The 25,039-nt window shown below is 37.2% G+C and overlaps 1 protein-coding gene across 6 annotated transcripts in view; it reads right to left on the bottom strand.

The window, feature by feature from the left end:
- Positions 1 to 25,039, bottom strand: part of Dcaf6 (DDB1 and CUL4 associated factor 6) — a 110,206-nt gene that overhangs the window by 39,522 nt on the left and 45,645 nt on the right. For 4 of the 6 annotated variants that reach the window (XM_041662399.1, XM_041662400.1, XM_041662402.1 and 1 more), the window contains exons 8-10: positions 20,605 to 20,698; positions 18,722 to 18,841; positions 16,724 to 16,984 (exon numbers count right to left, since the gene is read on the bottom strand). In XM_041662399.1, the coding sequence (XP_041518333.1) occupies positions 16,724 to 16,984; positions 18,722 to 18,841; positions 20,605 to 20,698 (475 nt within the window). Of the gene's footprint in view, positions 1 to 10,054; positions 10,229 to 16,723; positions 16,985 to 18,721; positions 18,842 to 20,604; positions 20,699 to 25,039 lie in introns of all 6 variants that reach the window. The other 2 variants (XM_041662397.1, XM_041662398.1) reach the window with 1 other exon arrangement.

Here is a 25,039-nt window from a genome sequence, read left to right as displayed (position 1 = left end):
AACAAAAATGAGATTTCAACTTAAAAGTAAGCAGCAGAAAACTGCACAGCAATGTCATGATAATCTCTAAACTTAAGAAACAAATGTATAAGGGTAGGGAAGAGGAGTAAGTACTGTGGTGTGTTTTCCAAGCAGCGAGTAAGCAGGGTCATGTGCTTAAGATGTTATTCCAGGCAAGCATTAAGCAATCTTGAGTCTGAGTTGAGAAAATATTCTACTTCCATGCACACACCTTTAATCAAATTCATCTAGCACAAATATAAGGTGCCAGAAAGATAATCAGAAACAGGGTATTTCCTCTAAACAGAAGATACCTTGCCTTTCTTAAATTCCCTCATCAGCTCTTCAGATGGCTTTCATCCTGTTTTGGGAGGTTCAAAGCATGAAATGAGATGCTCACTAGACACTGTGAGATGTTGCTTGCTATACCATGAGCTGAAGGAGTCAGGATGTTTAACAAAAAGTGGTTTGTAGGGAAAACAGGCAATGAATTAAATACCTTCAAAGAAACATGTAACTTTAAAAACTCTATGGTACATTGTGCATAATGAAACTATACTCTGTGAAAGCTTAGGCTTCTTTAGAGGGTACCTGGCAGAAAAAGAAAAGCAAGAAGAAAGCTTAATGGTCTGTGCTTTCTATTTTCTACTTTGGCTTCAAACAGTACAACTCTATTTTGATCTTTTGGATACATTGGGTCTTTATGTGAGAATTTATTTCATTATTGGGTTCTAGCCTTTAGCAAACAATGGAATAAAGGACTGCAATGGAAAAGGCATTTGCCTGGTGTTAACAAGTCTTAATTCTAATAATTAGCAACATTTTTAGGCAGATTCTTCTTTCTCCCTATCAGCCCATGGCTATCGTACCTTAACAAAATTACTGGAGAATGTACGTTATACATCCCTTGTCTAAAACAAAACAAAACAAAAAACCTGAAAATGCAAAATCCAAAATGTTTTGAGTGCTGACATGACCCAAGTAGAGAATTTTACTGCTGACCTATGGTAGAATGCAATCAGAATATATATACATTAAAAACACTGCATAAAATTACCTCTGATATTTGCATCAAATGTACAGAAAGCACAAATGAATTTCCTGCTAAGCCCTGAGTACTTCCCCCAGACACCTTATTAGGTATATACAACTATTCTCCCCAAATGCTACTTCTGATCCCAAGCATTTTTGGACAAAGTATGCCTACTATAGAGGAGCCCCAGGGCCCCAGTAGAGCTACAGCAAAAGGGAAAAGTGTGGGTAACAAACATGGCTTTACTTCAAGTGTGAAAATGGTCCCTCATTTCTAAGATCTTCTGCCCTAGTTCTTAGTGAATGTTGTTCGTGTCTCACTGAGCACTAGCTATGATCCTAACGACATTTCATTTCCTCCAAAGAGGTGTTAAGTACAGATCATCCTTAGCTGAATAGGTAAGGGAAATTTCCCAATACACCCTGGTTTCATACCAAATTTACACCATTTGATTGCTTTCATTTGAAGACTGAAGCCTGCTACCAGCATCATTTCTACTAACCTGAAGTCTTCCATATTCTAATATCATACCAGTTTGCTCAGAGAAATTGATAAACCATGACATTATTCTAAAGTCTGGAGCTTTTATTCATCCTTATCTATCATCTCTTCACGGTAATATTTGGTTAAGTTCTTTACTACACAAAAAGGAAAGCGGGAATGGTGGTGTTCACTGGTTCCTTAACCCACCATACTTTTCACTTTGAAATGATTTCTCATTGATTCATTTTAGATCTAATATTGCCACCTGCATTATTTTGAAAATCAGGCAGTTAAGTCTTTAGAAGTAAAGTTATATCTTTCAAAGCAAAAAAAGCGCCAATTGATTAAACATTGGAAAAACTCTGTAAGAGTCTTTTACAAAATACAGTTCGCCCCTCTGGATTCATTACACATTTCTCCATGCTCCCCTTTAATAATTAAAAGCTCCAAGACAATGCTAAGGCCACTAAGACATGCACTTCACAAATACTGTTTTTCTACATTATGGAATGCATAAATCTTCTTGAAGTAAGATGTATCTTGCTCTTTTAATAAAATTTAGAAAGTATCACTAAAATACACACTAATGAAGATCTTTAATGCTATCGTCTCCACAAACCTGTACTTTAGTTTGACAGTATTTAAAACAATGAAGCTTACATTAAACCAACAACAGAATCCATTATCAATTAAAACATTTTCATTATATTGCTTTAGCCTGTAACAATTGTGCATCTCTAAGAATTATGTGTTATTCTTATTACTTAAAATTTTTCCCTGACTGCTCTTTGGACTGGAGAGGGAGAAGGAGAGGGAGTGGGGGAATGGGGAGGAAAATGGGAGAAGGTAGAAATTGTTAATTAAAAAAAAAGAAAAGAAAAAAAATTCAAATTACATTTTTATTGGCTTTATGTACTTGTCTATTGTGTGTGGGTATGCACATGCTACAGCTAGCTCACACTTGGAAGTTAAAAGACAACTTTTGGGAGTCAGTTCTCTCCACCATGTGAGTCCTGAAGATTGAACTCCAGTTGTCAGGCTTGGTATCGGGCTTTACCCACTGAGGCATCTTGCTGGTCCAAGATCTTTTAAAGGCTATTGTTTATGACTCTTTGCCTATTGAATTTACTTTATGTGCCATCTTGGGAACATGCAACTCCTTTTAGAATTATTATTTTTCTGTAACATAAATATGTTAAGTAACATGCTTTTCTAATACTAAGTGTTCATAAATGCCTATAACTCCTGTTACAGAAATACTTCCAAATATTAACACAATAACCAACAGAATAACAAGTAACAACAAAAATGTAAGAAGCTTAAATTCATTGCTGCAATTGTTTGTCTATTCTACTCCATATTTATGTGAGATGTTTTAGAAGGTTTTATTACAAAATAAAAATCAGAATATATTGTCCACTACTAAAAGCAATATGGCAAGTCAACACATTTAAAGTATTTTAAATTATATTATTGTAAAGGTTGAAATAAATATTAAGTAACAGTTCATTCGGTACTAAACGCAATGTCATTTACTGTGTATTTCTTCCAAATTTGCAGTTTGGTAAGAAAATCCTTAAGTCCTTTAAACACCAGAATTTTTTAAATTGTAGAAAAACAAAAAAATATTATAATCTAACATATAACAAGACTTCTTCAGCCATATTTCCTGGGTTTGAATGACTTTTACTCACTAATATTGTAACCCTGGGCAAATTATTTCAATTGTCTTGAGTCTCATTTCTAAATCTATAAAAGGGATGCAGTATTCTTTCAATGAGATGATCCCTGTAAGCTACATAACATACAGGGAAACGTGAGTTCATCTAACTACTAGCTGCTGTTTTTCAGTGCTGTGGTACTGACTGAAAAAGAATGATGTGAAATTGTCTTCAAACTATGGAATATATACTCATTTAATTACAGTTTAAAATCCTAAGATTCACTACTGTTTTCCTTAGGACTCAAACACTTAAGGTAATTAACAAAGGATTTCAGAATTAGGTCAATATCATGCCTGATTTATTAATGTACAAAGCCTAAAACATGATTCAATGCATCCATCTCAGAAGTGCAACCCTGGCTGTCACTGTGAGCATTGTGGGGAGGCTGACAGTACACAGGGCCTGCTTGCACAGGACATGTTAATTGCTGATTTTTCCAATATGGCTCAGTTTTGAAAAGCCCCTTTTAAAAAAGAATCATCAATGTTTTATACCCTTTTGGAGTATAAAAGTTATTTTTTTTTTCCAATCAGCAAAACCGTGCCATAAAGTGAAAAAACAGTTCCTACCTGACCCTCTCTAGGCTGGCTCCATGCTCCAGTGCGGCTCTGTGGTGGTTGGGCCAGGACCAGTAGAATCCACAGGGTGTTGTCACTCTGAGCAGGAGCCAGCAACCCATGACTTCAGGGGACCTGAAATGGAAAAAAAGACCTGGGCTTTAAATTAGCCATATACGGAATGCCTTTGCTGCAGTTATTTTGAGCATTCACTTGACAAATGTACAAACAGCCCTCAGAATCCTCAATACTGTCTACTTTAAATGGTTCTGAGGAAAAAATATACTATAAATAAGACGTAGTCTCTTGCAAATATTAAGAACTATATATTTAAAAAAAAGAACTATATATTTAGCTATCCTGTCTCTATGCATCTCTGTTAACTGGGGTATACTACACTACCTAAATATATATTATAAATAAGATGGTACTCTCTTACAAGTATTAAAAACTATATATACACATTACCTATCACATCTCTATGCCATCTGTTATGTAGGGTAGCTACAGTACTTAAATAAACTGATAACTGGGAAACTCAGACAATAGCCAAATGAATTACCCAAGGTTCACTCTTGTCATAAGGTAAGAGACAGAAATTCAACTAGTCTCAGACCCAGATAATAATGAGATAAAGAAAAAGTTTTCTTTTTAGGATAAAAAAAATGCCTCAAAACCTGACTGAGTTTTATTTCTAGGACCCATACAGTGGAACTGATCCCTTGCGAGTTGTCCTCTAGCCTATACACATACGCTGTAGCAACTTCCACCCCCCAGACAGACAAATACAATTTCAAAATGATCAGCCTGACTATTGGTGACACATGCACTCAGAAGGATGTAAGGCTTGGACAACAAGTTCAAAGCCAGCCTGGGCTAGGCAGCAAAAGCATATCTCAAACTAAACAAACCACAAACAAACAAATAAACCAAACTTTATGACTACTTCAACACGCAGAAAGATGAGACAGGATGCCACAAGTTTAAGAACACCTGGGGACTTAAAACACTGCCAACAACAACAAAATCACTGACTTGTAGTAAGTTATGTTGCATTTCCTAAGAGCTTAGAAAATAAGTTATAATCTAATCCCTAAATGATTTACAGTATACTAATATACTTCCTGACTTCTAGACAAAACTGAACTTCAAAAAAACTAAGACAGGAGAGAGAGCTCAGTGGTTAAGAGCACTTGCTGCTCTTGCAGAGGCCTGTGATTGGGTTCTCCGCACCCATATGGTGGTCACAATCCCCTGCAACTCTAGTTCCAGGGGTTCTAATGCCCTCTTCTGGCTTCTAATAGCATTGCAGCATATTGTGCAAATATATACATAAAATAAACACATCTTTTAAAAACTAAAAGTATCGTAAAGTAATAGATTCTAAAATTGAAAACTGAACTTTTAAATTTAGCTCTGAAGGATTATCATTTGTAGTTATCAAAACTTTTTTTTTTTTTTTTAAGGAGGGATGTCTGGAGGGATGGTTCAGTGGTTAAGAGTGTATACGACTACAGCAGAAGACCCAAGTTTGGTTCCCACCACCTATGTTGGGCAGCTCACAAGCACCTCAAACTCCAGTTCCATGGGAGTCTGGTACCTTAGTCCTGCACACATGTGCAGATACCCACATACAGACACAAACATACACATAATTAAAAATAAGAAAAATAAATCTTAAATAAAAACCTACTTTTACATTTGGTTGGTCCATATTCAATTTCAGAGCTGAGGAGCTATGGGTTAGCATGAAGAGCAAGCTAAATTCAAACAGTTTTACCTTTTCATCTGAATGATTGTTTTTTTTTCCCTCCTGTGACACTGCAAATTCAATCACTGCTAGATTCCCAGTCCATCTGCATTTTAAATCAGAACTTCCACATAAAACTCGGATGAAAGATTTACAGCTGAGCCTTTCTGCCTTCAGTAAAAGAGAAAACCACGACTTAAACATCTAGCAACCATAGCTTTGTTGTGGGACTGCAGGACCAAATCCAGGGCCTTATGCATACTAAGCAATTGTCCTACCACTAAGCTATGTCCCAAGCTCTAACTCTTTTATATGATTTATTTTAAACAACAATTTAAAAGTGAAGTTGACATTATTTGGTGTTTCAAAATGATGAAATAAATATTACCAGTGTGGTGGTGCATGTCTTTAATCACAGCCCTTGAGGAGAGAGAGAGAGTGAGAGAGAGAGAGAGAGAGAGAGAGAGAGAGAAAGAAAGAAAAGATTGACTAATATATAATATTCCCTGTGATTATGAGTCTGAGTCCTTCCCATCTCACGAAACTTGTAGATTATTATTTCTGCAAAGTGACTTGTTCTAAACTTTTACTTAGAAACTAGGTATTGTTGGTTCACTTTTCACAGCCTTTCACAGAATTCTCTTGACTTCTATGTTTTAAAAAGAGAAGAAAATATCTGCCAGTCAATGAAATGATTCAGAAACTTTCTACTTTTACAATTTCTTGAATCTAAGTCTTGTATTTTTTGAACACCTTATATCTAAGAAATTTAAATAAGTGGAAAGACAATGAAAGTACCATTTGTTGGCAGTATCATAACTTATTTAAATGTACTTTATTGTTATCGTACCTGTACCTATGGTATGTGTGCAAGTACAGGCACACATACCATAGCACACAGAAGGTCAGAGGTTAACTTTTAGGAATCAGCCTTCTCCTTTCCACAGTGTGACCTAGGAATTAAACTCAGGTCACCGGGCTGACATGGCCCTCCCCTTTACCCACTGAGCCATCTGCTGGCCCCTTATAATTTACTGATAGGCAAAACACATCATGAAAAACATACCTTTTATATTTAAGAAACTAACAAACTAAAATCAAATATACTAATTTTGATACCTTTGTCAAAACAAAACAAGCCTTGGTTTTATGACTTTAATAAAGAAATATCATGTTTACTTCACTTTCTGACTCTAACATTTTCATAATGATTGTCTGCTCCTCAATAAGGAAAGCACACTTGATCTATCATAGGCACAATTAGCACACAGTTAACCACTACAGGGTCTTTAGTTTTAGACAATTTCATAAGGGCTTTAGGTACCACAGCACAAACACCTTGAACTTCACCTTGGAACAGATCACATGTGGCCCCATCAGCAGGGTTCAGGATAAGCTAGCATTGCTGGAGGCCATACGGTAACAAAGCTCATGACCACATGTCAAATGCTCAACCATTCTGAGTGCTTTTAAGCACTATCCCCAGGAGAAAAAAATAAAGCTAATTTTGTCACTTTTCTATCCTGATAGTGGTAACATCTATTATAAGAAAATGGATCAATTACTGTCAACACACACACACACACACACACTCATCTAACAGTTAAGTATAAGGGTTTAAAATTTTTTATTTATCTTTGTTTTGTGTGTGTGGTTTTTTTTGTCTACATGTATTTATGTGTACCACATACATGCCTGGTGTCTGTAAAGGTAAGAGGGTGTCAGATTCCCAGGAACTGGAGTTATAAACAGTACTGAGATACCATATGTGTGCGTGGAATTGAACCTGGGTCCTCTGCAAATGAATCCAGTCCACTGAGCCATCTCTCTAGCTCCAAAAGAAGGTTTTAATAATTGTTAATTAATTAAAAATTATCTTTTTGCTAAATTTCATAATTTTCCTTCTATATTTTTGTAACATATATTTTTAAATGAAAAAAATTTTGCTTTAAGCCAACTCATCTTTCCTCACAACCAATGCTTTTTTAAGTGGCAAAGAAAACAGACTTTATGAACAGTTATCAACAGGCTTTTAGTTCCTAATAACATTTCTAGAACAGAGTAAGGCAGAAGTAGCACTAGCCCATGAACACAAGGCATGCTACAGATTGAAGTTTATTAAGGGTTGGGATATAGCTTAGTTCGTAGAGTGCATGCACAAAGCCCTGGGTTCCTTCTCCAAAACTATATGAACTGGGTGTGGTGGCACACTCTTGTAACCCCAGCATCTTAGAGACAGACACAGGAGGACTAGAAGTTCATGTTTACCCTCAGCTGCAAAGAGTCTGAGGCCTGCCTGGGCACAGGAGACCATTGCTCAAGGGCAAAACAACCAAGCAAAACAACTGACAAGATGCCTTACTTATATGAATGCTATGATAAACACATAAGTACTCATAAAATACTTCCCTTTCAGGTGAGGAGATCACTGTACACGGAGTGATAGCACTAAGGGATTCAAATACTGGACCATGTGGGCCTTAGAGGGCCAAGAAAATTGGTTAGTAAGAAAGAGAAGAAATTGCTTCTCAACTTCACAGTTGGTAAGCCAGAGCTCCTTAAGGATTACCACCAGCAGTAACTTGGCTTCCAGACTTAGTACAAGTTAATTAGAAAGATATGCGGAATGAGAGGATAGCATCCTATTATTTCACAAAACCCATATAATCACTTTACATTGTTTGTTTGTTTCTGAGGCAAGATCTCACTGTGTAGCCCTGGTTTGCCTGGAACTTACTATGTAGGCCAGACTGGTTCTGAACTATCTGCCTGTCTCTGCCCCTTGAGTGCTGGGGTTAAAGGCATGCACTATCACACCTGACACCACTCTTAAGTTTTTGACTAAAAAAAACCTGCTTCAATTTTCAAATTTTTGAAACTTTATATAAAAGATAAATAAGCCTCAACTTACTTTTATAAAACTCACATGTATTTTCTTCCTCATATAGTTTTGCTTCATATTAAAGTTCATTTTGCCATTTGATTTATTGCTAAATTTTGGTATCTTAAAAAATATCTCTGTCTATACATAAGGGGCTGGCAAAATGAGCCAGCTGATAAAGTAAATGACTACCTCCAAGCCTAACAGTCTGAGTTTAGTCCTCAGAATCTGCACAGTGGAAAGAGAACTGTTACAAAATTTCATCTGTCTTCCATGTGGCATGCTTGCATGTGTGTGCACAGGCACACACACACAATCAATCAAATTAAAAAGACATATATATATATATATATATATATATATATCAAGGCATTTTATTTTCCTTTTTATTGGTTTTTGCTTTTAAAACATCCTAGGCTATATATAGTACTGTATGTAGTATAAATTCATAGTTAGTAAATTGTTTTATTAATGTATACCATTATTGTAATCTGATCAAATAGTCTTGTTAAATTTTCTTGTTTTAAGTATAGAAAAGATCTCCCCCAGGGGAAAATATCTGGGCATTTTTGCCTGACTTTCTTTCCATTAACATAGCATGGAATAACAAATCAAGCCCCCTAAATTTGTTCCAAATACCACATGTATATTACAGAGGCTTAAATTTATTATTAACAAATGCACTATGGTTACCATTGCTGGAACAGATATTTATAATACATAGGTTGACTAATTCTGTACCATAAATAGTACAAATTAATTCCAAGTAATTAAATCAGAGTTTTCAGTGTAATTAACACCCAAACTCATTACTCCTTAGAGCGGCAAAGCAAAATATATCCAAGTTATTATAAATGAACTTAGGCACATTTTTGTTCCCTAATGTACATTTTAACACCTTCTATAATACCTTCACAGTATGATATAGTGTACCTATTTTTCATCTTGATAAACTTTTATGCTGCACCTTTCATTATTCTTAAGAAGTGTTAATTAAAAGAATTGGAGTGCTAATATAAGTAGCACTGACTATTACTATATAATATCAGAATTTGACAGCTCAAGAACAGGAAACTGAGATCATAAAGTACTTTTGCTGCTCTATATACAGAAGTTGATTATAGCAGTGATAAGAAAATATTGAAAGAAATCAAATAATAACAGAAGGGAATGACCGAGTGAGCATGCGAGTATGGTCAAATAATTCCTAGGTCTGTCTAAAATAACTGGCTAAGTACAGACTTAAAAAACTAAGAGCCAAGAGTCTATAAGCATAGGTTCATTTTGGCATATAGGAAATTTCTACAAAAATATCAAAGCAGGTATGAAATTCAGTAGATTTATTAGAAAGTACTTCAACAGCTTTACAAGTAATAAATATCTTCCCTTTCCAAATAGATTTACAGTAAGATAAAGCACTGTTATAGATTCACACCTCTGGGAAATGCTTCTGTCAATCTGCCCCTCAAATAGCAGATGTTGAACACCATTATAATGCCAGGAAGGGAAGGAAAAGCTGCAAGCACATTAGGTTCCCATTTGAATGGGAGGGGAAACACTGAACTACACATAGCAGTATTAGAAAGCAACTGTGGAAGCTGTTTAAGCACACTTGACATCAATAACCTGAAGCTCGAGGGTCCCGTGAAGAGCCCTCATGAGGAGACTGATCGGAAGTGGAAGTGGAAGGCTGATGCTGGGCCTGTGCTAGCTCTTGCTGCCTCTGCTGCTCAGCCTTCTTAAGCCTCAGCTGCTGCAGGCGCTTACGGAGCAAAGCTATCTCAGGCCCCCTTAAAAATTCTGACACAGATAGGAAAAGAAAGAAGAGAGTAACACGACAAAAAATAGTATAAAATTGATTATACATTTAAAAAGGGAAAAGGTTAAATAAGACATGTTTTAAAGAGAAATAATAAAAACAAATTACTGATAAAAAAGACATTAAATTATGAAACAATACTATACACATACAACCAAATGTTTTGCTTTAATTTAATGAATTAGACACATAATTTCTACAAATATTCAAGTAGCCATATTAATGAAAACGAAGTCCTCCATAAACAACACCATTTGCTTTACTTGTGGTGTCCACTCCATATTATGGTCCACGGACTGAACACAGGCTAAGCACGTACTTGCTCACTGCACTACAGACTTCACCTGTAAGATTCTAAACCAAACATTCAAGTTTCTATCATTTTCTCTTTGTACAGAAGATAAAACAGAAATGATAGCTATAAAATTTTAATTTAAATAATCTAAACAAAAAATTTAAGTTACTTTACTAATTTCAGTCAGAAAATTAAAATTCAATAAAAGGAGTAAACAGTTATGTATTTGGAAACAATTCTTAGAATTCAGTAGATCTTTTACAATGCAAGTTGTATGTCATAGCCTTAAAATGTTCCTTTTTACCTTTTCTATTTTAATTCAAAATGATTTACACAATATTTTATTAATCTTTTCTAAGGAAATAATCCAGGCAAAAAGAAAAATTACACGAAATTCTGTCAAGAGGTAGCTATTATATATGAAGTTTCAGAGACAATAAAACATTGAGCAAAATAATTCCTATCCCTATGGAGTTTACGTTCTGAGGGGAAAATAGACATCTGTGACTGTACAGACACATTCACAGAGATCTGTGCATGCATGCACCCCCGGGATAACTGCTGTAGTAAACTAGTACGGAAGGCCTTGAAGATAGGGAATACGGAGAGACCGGTATTTGGTGAACAGTCCTTAGGAACGTCTTCTGAGCTGCTCACTGAGCAAGAGCCTCATGGACACGAGGCAGTAAGCTACACAGCTATCACGAGAAAGCTGTTCCAGTAGGAGGGAATGCTCAGGGGAAATACACGAGATGAGAGACAAAGGCAGCATGTTTGCTAATGTCTAGACAGAATGAAATAGGTTGAGCCTAGGCAGAAGGAAAAGAAGCTGCCATTTGCTACAGTGAAGAACAACAAAGAAAGAACAATTCATTCTGGAAAGAACTAAAAGCCATCCAAGTGGAGAAGGCAACCAAACAATGGATGTCAGAGTCAAGAATTCCTAACAGAAATTTGGATGTCATTTAAGATGAAACTTCAAGGCCCCTCACGAAAGATAAGAACTGAGTCCTGGGGAATTTTAATATTAAGAGGAAGAATCCAGGGATAGGGCGGGCACAACTGAGGGACCAAAGTACTGTAGGTAAAGTGATAAAAGTGTGTCCACAAATGATAGAAACAGTCAAAGAATGGAGCAAGCCACTCTGCCACTGTTTCTAATATACGCCAGCAAAGGATACTGCTATGATGGACTACTATGAGGAAAACCAGACTGTAGCAGGTTCAACAAGTGGGGGCAATGAAGCAGAAAGAGAAAGCATATATACTCTGCAGAAGTACTGAATGTTAGGAGCAGGGGGAGGGGTAGATGATGGTGAGGAAGAAAAGTCAAAGGGAACTTTGTGTGTGTTTTAACTGGGGAGAAAGTTTGTGCTGCTAGAATATGTTTAATTAAGGAGAAGGAAAAGATAATACATGAACAGAAATAAGCAAGGGCTGGAGAGATGCTCAGTGGTTAAGAGCACTGACTGCTCTTTCAGAGGCCCTAGGTTCAATTTCCTGCACCCACATGGCAGCTAACAACTGTCTGTAATCCAAGATCGGACACCTCACACAGACACACATGCTGGCAAAGCACCAATGCACATAAAATAAAAATATTTTTAAAAAAAAAGAAAAGAAGCAGGCAAGTGCAAGATGGGTGTCCTTGAGCAGACCAGGGACATGGAGGAAAATTAGCTCTCAGTAATGGAAGCACATACAAATCTTCTCAGTAATACAACAAATTACATTTCAGCCTCTTATGCAATTTTTTTGTTGTTGTTTGGAGAATCAAGCATGCTTGAGTCATTAATCTCTTATTACTGTGACTTCTGTTTATAAAGAATTGTCTTCAACCCACTAATTAAGAGTTAAGGAACAGTTCTTCTTGAGTGAGGTAATCCAGACATGAAAAACAAATACTAGGTATGTATTCTGTTATATGTGTACATTAGGTTAAGTCAGTGATAAGCAAGCGACAATCAACAGAACCACAGAGGTTAGGTATAAAGTAAGGGACTAGAGGAGATGGACAGACCTCACCAGAAAGGGGAAATAGAATACATAGCTATGGATTAAGGGGACCGGAATGGATCAAGCAGGGATGGAGAAGGAAGATGGAGAGAAAGGAGAGACTATAGTGAGAGACAGCTAAAATTAAGGGCCATTTGAGTGGTAGTATGGAAACCTAATACAGTAGAAGCTTCCTAAAATAGATACATATTATATATGTATTTCATCTATCTATCTATCTATCTATCTATCTATCTATCTATATACCTAACTACCTACCCCCCCACATATACATATACATTTATCATCTTCATACATATACGAAGACAATCTAAACAAATTTGCCAAATAATAGAAGAGACAGAGCCCCAACTAGACACCTCTTGTCAACAAATGAAGTTTCCAGTACTGGGATTGGGCTACATCTAATTGAATTGTTCACCAAAATCCTGAAACAATCCAGACTATTGCAAAGACCACAGATTGTTCTCCACAAACTGATGACAAGGTCCTATTGCTGAAAAAACACCTGCACAACTCATTGAACACAGAGAAGTCAAGTTGGACCCTATTTAGAGCCTTCACCCCTAGTGGCTAGTGTTCTTGGCACTGGAAGGCACCTTGTATGGTACTGAAGGAGAAAACATAAACACTAACCCAGCTACAAACTCTGTGATCTACAATGGTGTCCTGCCTTCAAAATATGTTAATTCAATGGTGGCACAAAGTTTGTGGGAATGACCAACCAAAATCAGATTTGACTTAAGCCCCACTCCATGAGGTGGAGCCCATATCAGATGTTGTTTGGATGACCAAGAACCTGAGAATAGATAGCCCAAAGACCCAGGGGAAAACCAAATACTACTGTTCTACTAAAGGAATGCATCAATAAAATGAGTACTAATGATATTCTGCTATACTCATAGATCAGTTCCTTGCTTAGTCACTATCAGGGACGCTTCCTTCTGCAGCAGACGGGAACTAATACAGAGACCCACAGCAAAACAGTATGCTGAAAGAGAGAAGGGACTTCAGAATGCTCAGCCATAAATGGAATGTTCCCATCATCCCTCCCTCAGGGTTCAGGGACCTCGTAGAAGAGGGAAGGCACAGGGACAGGTGTGTAACTCCTGGGAATCTGGGAAGGCACGAAGACAGGAGTGTAGTCCCTGGGAATCTGGGAAAGCACAGGGACAGGAGTGTAGCTCCTGGGAATCTGGGAAGGCACGGAGACAGGAGTGTAGTCCTTTGGGATCTGGGAAGGCACAAGGACAGGAGTAGTCCCTGGGAATCTAGGAAGGTACAGGGACAGGAATGTAGTTCCTGAGAATCTGCGAAGGCACGGAGACAGGAGTCTAGTCCCTGGGAATCTGGGAAGGTATGGAGAAGGAGTGTAGTCCTTGGGGATCTGGGAAGGCACAAGGACAGGAGTAGTCCCTGGGAATCTAGGAAGGTACAGGGACAGGAATGTAGTTCCCGAGAATCTGCAAAGGCACGGAGACAGGAGTCTAGTCCCTGGGAATCTGGGAAGGTATGGAGAAGGAGTGTAGTCCCTGGGAATCTGGGAAGGCACAGGGACAGGAATGTAGTCCCTGGGAATCTGGGAAGGTATAGAGGAGTGTAGTCCCTGGGAATCTGGGAAGGTATGGTTTGAACTGCTCCAGTCAGGTGTAATAGAAGATACGTTTCTTCTAGACAATGTTAGAGAGCTGGAATGGTCAAGAAAATGAGTGTTTTGTTCTTCATTGTGAAGAAGTTCACAGCTTATGGAGTAGAGAAGGTAAACCAGAAAGATAAAAATGTTAAGAGCCAGGAAAGGGTAAAATAAACACACTTACAGCTGGACAACAAAGGTGTGGAAAGAGACTGCTCTGGCAAGTGTTCACTAGATTTGTGCTATGACTTTCATCGTCATCACTAGAGATTCAGATGTAGATTATGAGAAGGACCTCGAAGCACTTGGGCTAGTTTTTGTTCTCACTGTCCCTCAGTTAACTATTAAAGATGACAGAAGAGACATGTGATATGAAGGAAAGGCATAATCATTAACATAAAAAGATATCCACAGCAAGATGAGTATAGAGAAACAGTCTATACACAAGGCACTGACAGAAATCACAGCTCTAAATTGGCATTCCCACCTACTACCGTCTAACAATGGACAATCCGCAGTGTCTGTGAAGCCATCTGGATTTGGATAGGCTTTAGTAAGCACAAGTGGACCAGGAAAATAACAAAACAAAAACATGAAGTCCTTGCTGTAGACATGTTGGACGCTAGGATAATGAAAGGGCTACTATTGAAACAGTTACAGGCATGATCTACATCTCACACCAAACCATTTTCCTCAGAAGTGCTACAATTTAGAAAACAGGAAAATACTCTAATCATAGCTTATAAAAGTCAAGAAAAGTCTCAATCTACTAATTCAAAATATTTCCTTACTTTCTTTGAAATGTTTATGGCCAATGTTATTATAATTTGGTCATCACAAAACTATTCTCGAGTGCTTAGTATATTAAAAACTAAAAGGGGTTCAGCAGTTTACATTGTGGTATAAAAATACATAAAATAGCTATGAAAAGCATTTTTTAAAGTTCCCAAATATTTACTCACAAATGTGTTTACAAAATAATTGGGATTATTTAAGACTCAGTAGAACTTAAAACTGGGCTAAAGAATCTTTTGCTTTTTAATTATAAGTTATTATTATAATTGCTTAAAATCTTGCAGAATATTTGCAACCACACTATTTCTTTAAAAATCCTTATCTTGAGGCTACAGAGATGGCTCAGTCGTCAAGAGCATTATCCTGTTACAGAGGACCTGGATTCAGCGTCCAGCACCTACATTGTGGCTCACAACTGATTTAACTCCAGTTCCATGGACGCTGATGCCCTCCTCTTCTGGCCTCCTCAGGCACAAAGATAGTGTGCATGCCTATGTGCAGGCAAAACACATGAAATAAAAATACATATTTTTAAAATTTTTATTATCTTTACCAATTATACAAGTTTTGATTTACTTCTCACTCCTCTGGCCCTATTTCTCAAACAATGCAAAATATTTTATTTTCTCTCAAGCTGAAACGCCTTGTGAAATGGGAAAGAGCTGACTTTCTAGCTCAGCTTTAGTTTAGGTTTTGATAAACTGTATATAGTGTTAACAGTTCTGCGGCTGACCCTGACTTCAATTCCCATAGAAAGTGAATATTAATTACCAAAAATGAGATACAGTGATAAAACAGAACTTAATTTAAAACATATTATTTTGGATCTGGCATCCAGGATAGCTTGGAGGCAAAGCTGTTAAGAAACAGTCATAAGTCTTAGTTTAGGTGGTAGCTGTATTCCTAACTATATCCCTTGCTAACATTTTTGTTCTGTATCAAGTAAAATGTTTCCTTAAAAGAACTTAAAAATAATAAACAAATACATTGTTTTTACTCTATTGACAAGTATAGTAAAAATTTCAAGTAGACTATATAGATGTATATATACATCTATATATACATATTTATTGAAATTACTATAAATAATAGTATATTCCACATTTGGGAGGAAAAAATAAGAAGTTACTATATTGAGAGAAAAATATACCAAGAGAATTTAGGAACTGGTATTTTTTTTTTACTAGCATCAAGTAAAGGCAAAGATTTGGTAAAAGAATTCTTTTTCATATATATAATAATGAAATAATTCTCCTGGTAAAGCACACTGTGCTGTTGAGAAGGGTCAATCACAGGCTCACTATACTGAACATAGTCAAAGTATTTCATAATTTGAGGAAAAATTTAAAATATAAATACAAAAGGAATAATAATAATGAGATATATTTCACTATCATTTTAATATAGACATAGAACCAAATAAATCTAGAACATTATTTTCATCAATAATGGTCTATAAAATAATCTTTCAGTGTATTAAACTATGTCAAAATAACATCAAGTTAACTTAAAAAACTATCTTATATAAATTAAAGAATCACTATTTGTAAAAATTAAAGCAAATTAGACACACGAAGTTTGTGCTTAAGTTACTATTTACATACCACAAATAATTCTGACCATTTATTCCAGCAAGAAGTTACTGTGATGTAGCATCTTTCACAACAGACTAAAAGGTGGGTGCTCATTATGAGAGAGCAGCACTTGAACAGCCCACTTGAAGAATAACATCCTCACCAGACTGATGATAGGTGTGCTGTCCAGGGGCTTCAACAGGCTGCCTTTGCTCACTGTCTGGAGACGACAGCAGAGAAGGAGAAGGAGGGCTTTCTGTGGCAGATGCTGCTGCCTGAGCCTGAACTGACACTGTAGAGGATGTAGAAGGCTGAAGAAGTTGCTCAGCTGGGGTATCTACATCCATTGCAGTTTCACCCACTTCCAAATTAGGACTTGATGGAACTGTAGGAAGAGTTGAAGTATCTGGCTGATTTGTTCCACCTTCAAAAAAAAAAAAGAAACACATGTTAATGCAAACTCAAGTTTTTAAAATATCTGATTATTTTACATACATACATGTATGAGTGTTTTGGTCACAAGCATGCATGTGCCTGCAGAGGCCAGAAACGGATATTGAATTCTCAGAACTGGAGTTGTTGACAGTTGTGAGCAGTTATGTAGGTTCTGGGAATTGAACTCAAGTCTTCTCCAAAAGCAGTAAATGCTCTAAGCTCCCCACTCCCCCGCTCAAAAATGTCTTCATTTATTATGCATACACATTCCAGAAGAGTTCACCAGATCTCATTATAGATGGTTGGGAGTCACCATGTGGTTGCTGGGACTTAAACTCAGTGGTTAAGAGCACTGGCTGCTCTTTCAGAGGACATGGGTTAAAGTCCAAGCATCCACATGACATCTTATAACCATCTTTAATTCCAGTTACAGGGAATCTGGCACCCTCTAAACCATCTCTTAATTGTTCTTGAACCATCTCTCCAGCCTTGAACTCAAATTTTAAATGCAAAATAACACAAAAACAAACCTCTACAGAAACATGTTCTGAAAACACACACACAATATATGTGTATAATAAATAAATATATCATATATGTATATACACACACACACACACACACACACACAAGAAATTTCAATGTGCTGGTTAGTCTTACATCAACTTAACACAAGCTAGAGTTACCTGAAAGAAGGCAACTTCAACTGAAAAATGCCTACATAAGATCCAGCCGTAAGGCATTTTCTTAATTAGTGGCTGATGAGGAAGGGCCCAGATTATTGTGGGTGGTTCAATCCCTGGGCTGGTGGTCCCAGGTTCTATAAAAAAGCAGGCTGAGCAAGCTGTGGGAAGCAAGTCAATAAGTAGCACTCCTCCATGGTCTCTGCATCAGCCCCTGCCTCCAGGTTCCTGCCCTGTGTGAGTTCCTGTGCTGATTTTCTTTGGTGATGAAGAGTGATGTGGAAGTGTAAGCCAGGTAAACCTTTCCCCTCCAACTTGATTTTTGTTGAAACCCCAACTAAGACATTCAGTCTACCAGTAATAGCCACTAGTGGTTTGGTTCACTTGAGCAAACAGTCTATCAACAGAGATAAGAAACAATGACAGATTCTTGCTAAAATAATCAATCATGGGCCAGTATGATGGCTAAGCAGGTAAGGATACTTCCTGCCAATCCTGACTGAGTTTGAAAACTGACTCCCCCAACTTGTTTTCTGACCTCCATATGCACACTCACACATATATGTACACACACCAAATACACATTTTTAAAATAAATTTTAAAATTATATGCATGTGCTCATAGGGTTTTGTAGATGTCCATTTTTAAAGTGCATTGGAAAGGGACTTAAAATTGGAAATCCTAGTCTTGTTTTGTTTTGAGATAAGTTACAATTGGGTCTAGTGGAATCAGAAGAGACCTATGACTACTTTGGTTACAAAACACAGTTCAGTTTAGATAGATGATAGCAACCAAAACTATCTTCTAGTAGGCATTGGGCTACTGAGTGAGTTCCAGGAAAGTTGGGGTTACACAGAGAAATCCTATCTAAAAAAACCAAACAAAGAAGAAAGGAAGGATGGATGGAAGGAAGGAAGAAGAGAGAGAGACAACCATCACCACCAACAACCAACCAAACAAACAAACAAAAAACCCACCAAAACTATCTTCCATAAATAGATTTTACCAGCTTTCCAACGACTTTAAGTAGTGAGCAAATTACCTCTGGGCCGAGGTCTTCCCCTTCCTCTATTGCTTTGTGCAACTTCACTTGCTTCTTCAAACCACCTTGATAACATGTCAGACATTCTCTGCATCAGTGACACGTTGGGACTTTGCTCTCCTATAACAATATAAAGTTTATTAGTAAATTTGGCAAAAAGTCAGGATCTTTGATAGAAAAACCTAGATTTGACAGCCTTTAAGATGCTAGAAATTAAAAATCAAATCACCCAAGTAACTTACATAAATGTCTAAAAAGCCATTACAGTCCCCATCACCTTTTATAATAATTATATGAGTGACTACCCATGTATGTGTACAGTAACATCTCCAAGAATGTGAATTCTCATCTTCATCTATGCCTGTTCTTAGGTAACTCTATGTTTCCCACTCCTGCCCCACCACTGTCTATTAATAGTGATAAGAGTACCCAATAGAAAGGGCTCATGAATTCTAAGTGGAATAAACAGAAGGAAAGGCTAGCTTTCTCACTACAAACATTATCATCAAAGACAGACATGAAATAACCTTGGGGTTTTTAACCACAATTTCCCTAAAGCAGAATTCTTATTATTTACTGTAAGTCCCAGTATTTAATGAGATCAGGTCCTTTTGGTGTTATATGGCCACAGGTATTTGCAACTAGCTGTCAGAGAATGTATTTTGTCTTTTCAACTTAACTCCTTTTCTTTGTTCAAATAAACATTTGTTTGCTTTTCTCCGTTAAGGACATTTTATTTTATTACACCATGGGAGATATTAAGAATATTTTATGTTCTTACAGTGCTGTGGATTTTAAGGGCATCTTAAAATGGAAGTATGAAAGCCCAACACTCAGGAGGCTGAAGCAGGAAGACTATTGTGACTTGGAGTGCAGTCTGGAATACACAGTCAGGCTGTCACAGTAGTGAGGGCAGTCAGGGCTACACAGTAAGGCCCAGGCTCAAAAGTCAAAACAGACAAAGAGTATGAGGTCACATAAAAAAATGTAATAATTATCCAATCACATAATTCTTTGATATGGTTTATTTTTTGAAGACAGGATCTCTACACTCTGTAGTCCAGCCTGGTCTGGAATTTACTATGTAGCCCTGGCTTGAACTTATGATAATCCTTCTGTCATAGCCTTCCAAGTTCTGGAATTACAGATATGTAAGCCACCTTTACACACTGTAACTTTATATTTTAGACTATTATAAAATAGAGTCAAGAATACTATACTTAGGAATACTCTTTGATTATAAAAGGTTTAATAATAGAATAAGATTTTGGCTATAAATTCATTAGATAAGATATATTCAGATAAATTGTTTTTATATGTACATATACATATATGTGTTTGAATGTATGTGTATATAAAGATAAAACATACTTATTTAGTGTCTCAGCCATTGCACTCTTAGGAATTTATCCTATGACATATTTGGGCAATTCACAAAAATATACTTATTAAGATTTCATTGTAGCTGGGCAGTAGTGGGCACATGTACTCTGGGGGCAGAAGCAGATAGATCTCTTTGAGTTCAAGCCAGCCTGGTCTACAGAGTGAGTTCCAGGACAGCCAGGACTACACAGAAAAACCCTGTCTCAAAAAATTTTTTTCATTGCAGCATCATTTACAATAGAAAACAATGGAAATGAGGAGAAGCCTGAGAGATGACTCAGATGTTAAAAGTACTGAGGCTCTTGAAAAGGACCCAGGTAGTTCCCAGCATCGACAAGGTGGTTCGCAACCATCTGTAACCCATATCAGAATATGTTATGCCTTCTTCTGATCTCCACCAGCACAAGGCACAGTACACATGCAGGCAAAACACTCACACAGATAGGGTAAATAAATCTTTAATACTATATATCACAAAAAAATTGCCATAATGTATTTACCATCTCGTTCTCGTTCACTCTCTGGCCTTGCTCTGGGACCAGTATCTGACCAATCACCACGAAGTCTCAAGCGCTTAACTGGAGGCTGTCGTAACTAGAAGGTAATAACACAAGTAGATTCTACGTGAGTCTAAAGAACAGATTGCTTTCAACTTTTATTCTAGTGATAGCGATTGAATCCAGGACCTTATACAGATGAGCTAAGTACTATACCACTGAATTAATCCCCAGTCCACAATTCTTACAGCGTAATTTAATGAAGCTTTTCCAACTCCCTATTATCTTTAAGTATAGAAATGAAATGCTAGATCAATACATAAAACACTGCTATATTCTGTATTAGTCTTTTACAGTGCTCATGATGCTAAATATCCATGGTGATACAGTCCATACTTACTTTCCTCAACCTAAAAAGCACAAATACAAATACAACTTTGAGACTGTGTATATGTAAACAGGGTGACAGGCTGTAATCCCAGGTGAAGCAGAAGGATCACAAATTCAAGACCTACTTAAGAACAGCCTAGGCAACTTAGCGGCTCCTTGTCTCAAAATTAAAGAGGAAAAGAAGAGGAGGAGGAGGTGGTGTGGTGGTGGTTGTCTAGAGGAGATACAGTTCTGTGGTAGGGTACTTACTTGAGTTTAATCTCCAGTAAGATGGGGGAGGGTGGACAGAGGGAGAAAGAGAGAAGGAAAAAGAAATGAACTATGTACAGTGAGCTCTAGTCACTGTCCAGCTGACAGCAGGAAAGTCAATCAGCCTAAGCTACCATACTGTGATGGTAACATAGTCTAAGTACCTTACCTACTCACCTAACAATGACACAATGTTTTGTTTTTAATCTTTTCTGGACCACTTACTTCTCTGGCTCTTCCCAGTATCAACTTTACCCCTTCATCACTTGTGTCAAACTTTCTCCATTTCTGCCACCATTCTTAGCTAATAACTTTTTCTCCCACTTAAAAAAAAAAAAAAAACAGAACTACCATATGACCCAGCTATGCAACTCCTAAGCATACAAACATCTTCATAGCCTTCCACAGAAATGACATGGACATCCATAATACTGCCCCTCTATCCAAATGAACAGATAATAAATGTGTAGTATACAGACACAATGGAATACAGCTCATTTGTGAAAAGAAATGAAATCATGGCATCTGAGGGAAAAAGATGGACATGGAAAGTATAAGATCAAGCAGGGGACACAAACTCATAAAAACCTGTGTTCTGCTTCATATGGGGACCTAGACTATGATGTAAATCAGTGTGTCTGTGTATGTGTGTGTATATTTGTATACACATGTACACACATACATACATACATACGTGGAAATGTGGGTAAAGTCCAAAAATTTAGAAAGTGAACCAAGAAAGGATTATATTGGGTGATGAAGGACAGAGTATAAGCAAAAGGATGTATGAGTAAAGTAAAAAAATATGAACCTAATTGTTTTCTAGTTTTTGTAGTAGCATGAATTCAACTTTCTGTATTCTGAAGAAGCAAGAACCATTTTTACATTCCCCAAATAACACAACATGTGTCATTTATTTGGCAGTGATTGTGAAAACAAAGGTTCTTTTTTATCCCACTGACCATTAATTAATGCAGTAACAATTAGACATGACTAGTCACCAATACATTTGTCTCACTGACCCACTTGAAAGGGTGACTTTACCCCAAATTTTTGTCCTATAATACACAAAATATGGCTTTATTTATTTTAAAAATAAAGCCTTGTAGAAATGACATCAATTTTCTCTGCAGAATTCTACAAATTTATTTGTACTTGAAACTTTCTAACCTAATCATTCTCAAAGAATGCATCATTCATTCTCTTTAATCCCAGGTGTTCCACCTACTGCTTTTTTTATTGCCTTCCTTCAATCCTCAAACTCCTTGCCTCAATAATCACTCTATTCTTTTAATATTCATGCCTTCTTATCTGGTTCTCTCTCACAATATGCTGAAAGTTCTGTTATTGATGCAAAGAAAATCACAGTTGCATAAGAGTGTATATATTTCTTTCCAGCTATAGTTCTTTTCCTTTCACTTTACTCAAAAGCATAAGGAATGCCTGCATTTACCCGACTATTCCTTTCTCAATCCAGTCTAGTCAATGTTTCCATTGTTGTTGGTTTTTTTTTTTTTTAGGTCTTTCCATTGATACCATCCTTGTCAAGGTCACCAAACATTCCAGTTTGCTTTCTATTGATAAAATAACAACAAGGCCAAAACAACTTGGAGAGGAAAGAGTTTATTTCACCTTACAGCTTATAGTCAATCATGATAGGAAGCCAGAACAAGAACTAAGGTAAGAACTCAAACAGAGCTCATTGAGGAAGGTGATCTCTGCTTTGCTCTCCATGGCTCAGCCTGCTTTTTTATAGAACCCAGAACCACCCACCCAAGAGTGGCAGCACCCACAGTGGGTTGGATCTTCACACATAAATCATTAATTAAGCAAATGCCCCTATAGACATGCCCACAGGACAAATTAATGGAGGCAATTCATTACTCAAGACTCTTTTCCTAGATATGTCTAGGTCTGTGCCAAGTTGATAAAAAACTAACTTGCACACCAATGAGTAAACATCATAGGAACAGTCACTAGTGGAGGCCAGTGAGCAAATGCTGTGACTAAATATTAATGCTGTCCAATCCAATGACATAAGTTCGATTCTAGGAACCAATATGGAAGAAAGAAAGAAAGAATCAACTTTTAAAACATATAGGCATCCTCCTGAATATTAACCTTCATCAGGCAATGAAAGGAGACAGAGACAGAGACCCACATTGGAGCACTGGACTGAAATCTCAAGGTCCAAATCAGGAGCAGAAGGAGAGAGAGCACGAGCAAGGAACTCAGGACAGCGAAGGGTGCACCCACACACTGAGACAATGGGGATGTTTTATCGGGAACTCACCAAGGGCAGCTGGCCTGGGTCTGAAAAAGCATGGGATAAAACTGGACTTGCTGAACATAGTGGACAATGAGGACTACTGAGAACTCAAGAACAATAGCAATGGGTTTTTGATCCTACTGCACGTACTAGCTTTGGGGGAGCCTAGGCAGTTTGGATGCTCATCTTACTAGACCTGGATGGAGGTGAGTGGTTCTTGGACTTCCCACAGGTCAGGGAACCCTGATTGTTCTTCGGGCTGATGAGGCAGGGGGACTTGATCAGGGGAGGGGGAGGGAAATGGGAGGCGGTGGCGGGGAGGAGGCAGAAATCTTTAATAAATAAATAAATTAAAAAAAAGAAAAAAAAGTTCTCTAAGCTAGTCAGTGGTTCCAACACTCAGGGAGACAAAGGCAGGCAGAGACAGGCAGATCTCTTTGAATTCAATGCCAACCTAGTCTACAGAGCAAGTTCCAGGTAGTCAGGGCTACACAAAGAAACTCTGTCTTGAAAAAAACAGAAAAAACAAACAACAAAAAAAGTTTTTTTTTTTAAAAAAAAGTTATACTTATCTCCACATGTGTGCCATGGGATGTATACAGAAACAGAGATAGATGGAGGGAGGGAGGAAGAGACGGAGGGAGGGACGGAGGGATGGAGGGAGGGAGTTAATACTAAACTCAATTAATTTCCAAGTCAAAGAGTACTTTCAGGGATTAGTATCAACTGTTATCACTATCTGATTCTAGAACATTTTAATCTTCCCCAAAAGAAATCCCACTTCCATCAACAGCCATTCTTCTCCTGTCCCTTTTCAAAGGTCCAGAAAAACCAATAATCTACTTTCTCCCTCTAAAGATGTGTGTATTCAGGGATGGAGATAGGCTCACTGGTTAAGAGCACTGACTCTTCTTCCAGAGGACCTGGGTTCAATTCCCAGCAACCACATGATGGGCTCACAACCATCTATAGGGGAATATGATACTCTCTTCATGAAAAAATTCAATAGTGCACTCATATACAAATAAAATAAATAAATCTTTAAAAAGATGTGAGTATTCTGGATATTATTGCATATCAGTGGCTTGTTTGGTTAATATGATAGAGTACCACAATGATATTAGTTGTATTAGTTTGTGAATATGTAATACTTAATTATATACTTTTACAAGTTGATTATGACCAGGGAGACGGCTCAGTGCTAAGAGTGTTTGCTGCATAAGTATGAGGACCTGAGTTCAAATTTTTAGAATCCATGTAAAAAGTGAGTGTGGACAAGTATACCCCCATAACCCCAGCACTAGAGGTAGGGGAGTCAGAGATACTCTGGTAGTTTGCTGTCTTAAGTGAAAGGATCTTGTCTTTATGTAGTCACTTTCTTTTCTTCCTTTCTTCTCTTTTCTTTTTTCTTTTTCTTTCTTCCTTTCTTCCTTTCTTTTTGTTTTTTAGAGACAGGATTTTCTCTGTAGCCCTGGCTGTCTTCCAACTCATTCTGTAGACCAGGTTGGCCTCAAACTCAGAGATCCACCT

This window comes from Microtus oregoni, unplaced genomic scaffold (assembly GCF_018167655.1).
Source record: "Microtus oregoni isolate MIOR12 unplaced genomic scaffold, Mior012 000013F_ref0000133, whole genome shotgun sequence".
NCBI classification, from domain to species: Eukaryota; Metazoa; Chordata; class Mammalia; order Rodentia; family Cricetidae; genus Microtus; species Microtus oregoni.
This window is presented reverse-complemented; position numbering and strand designations above follow the sequence as displayed.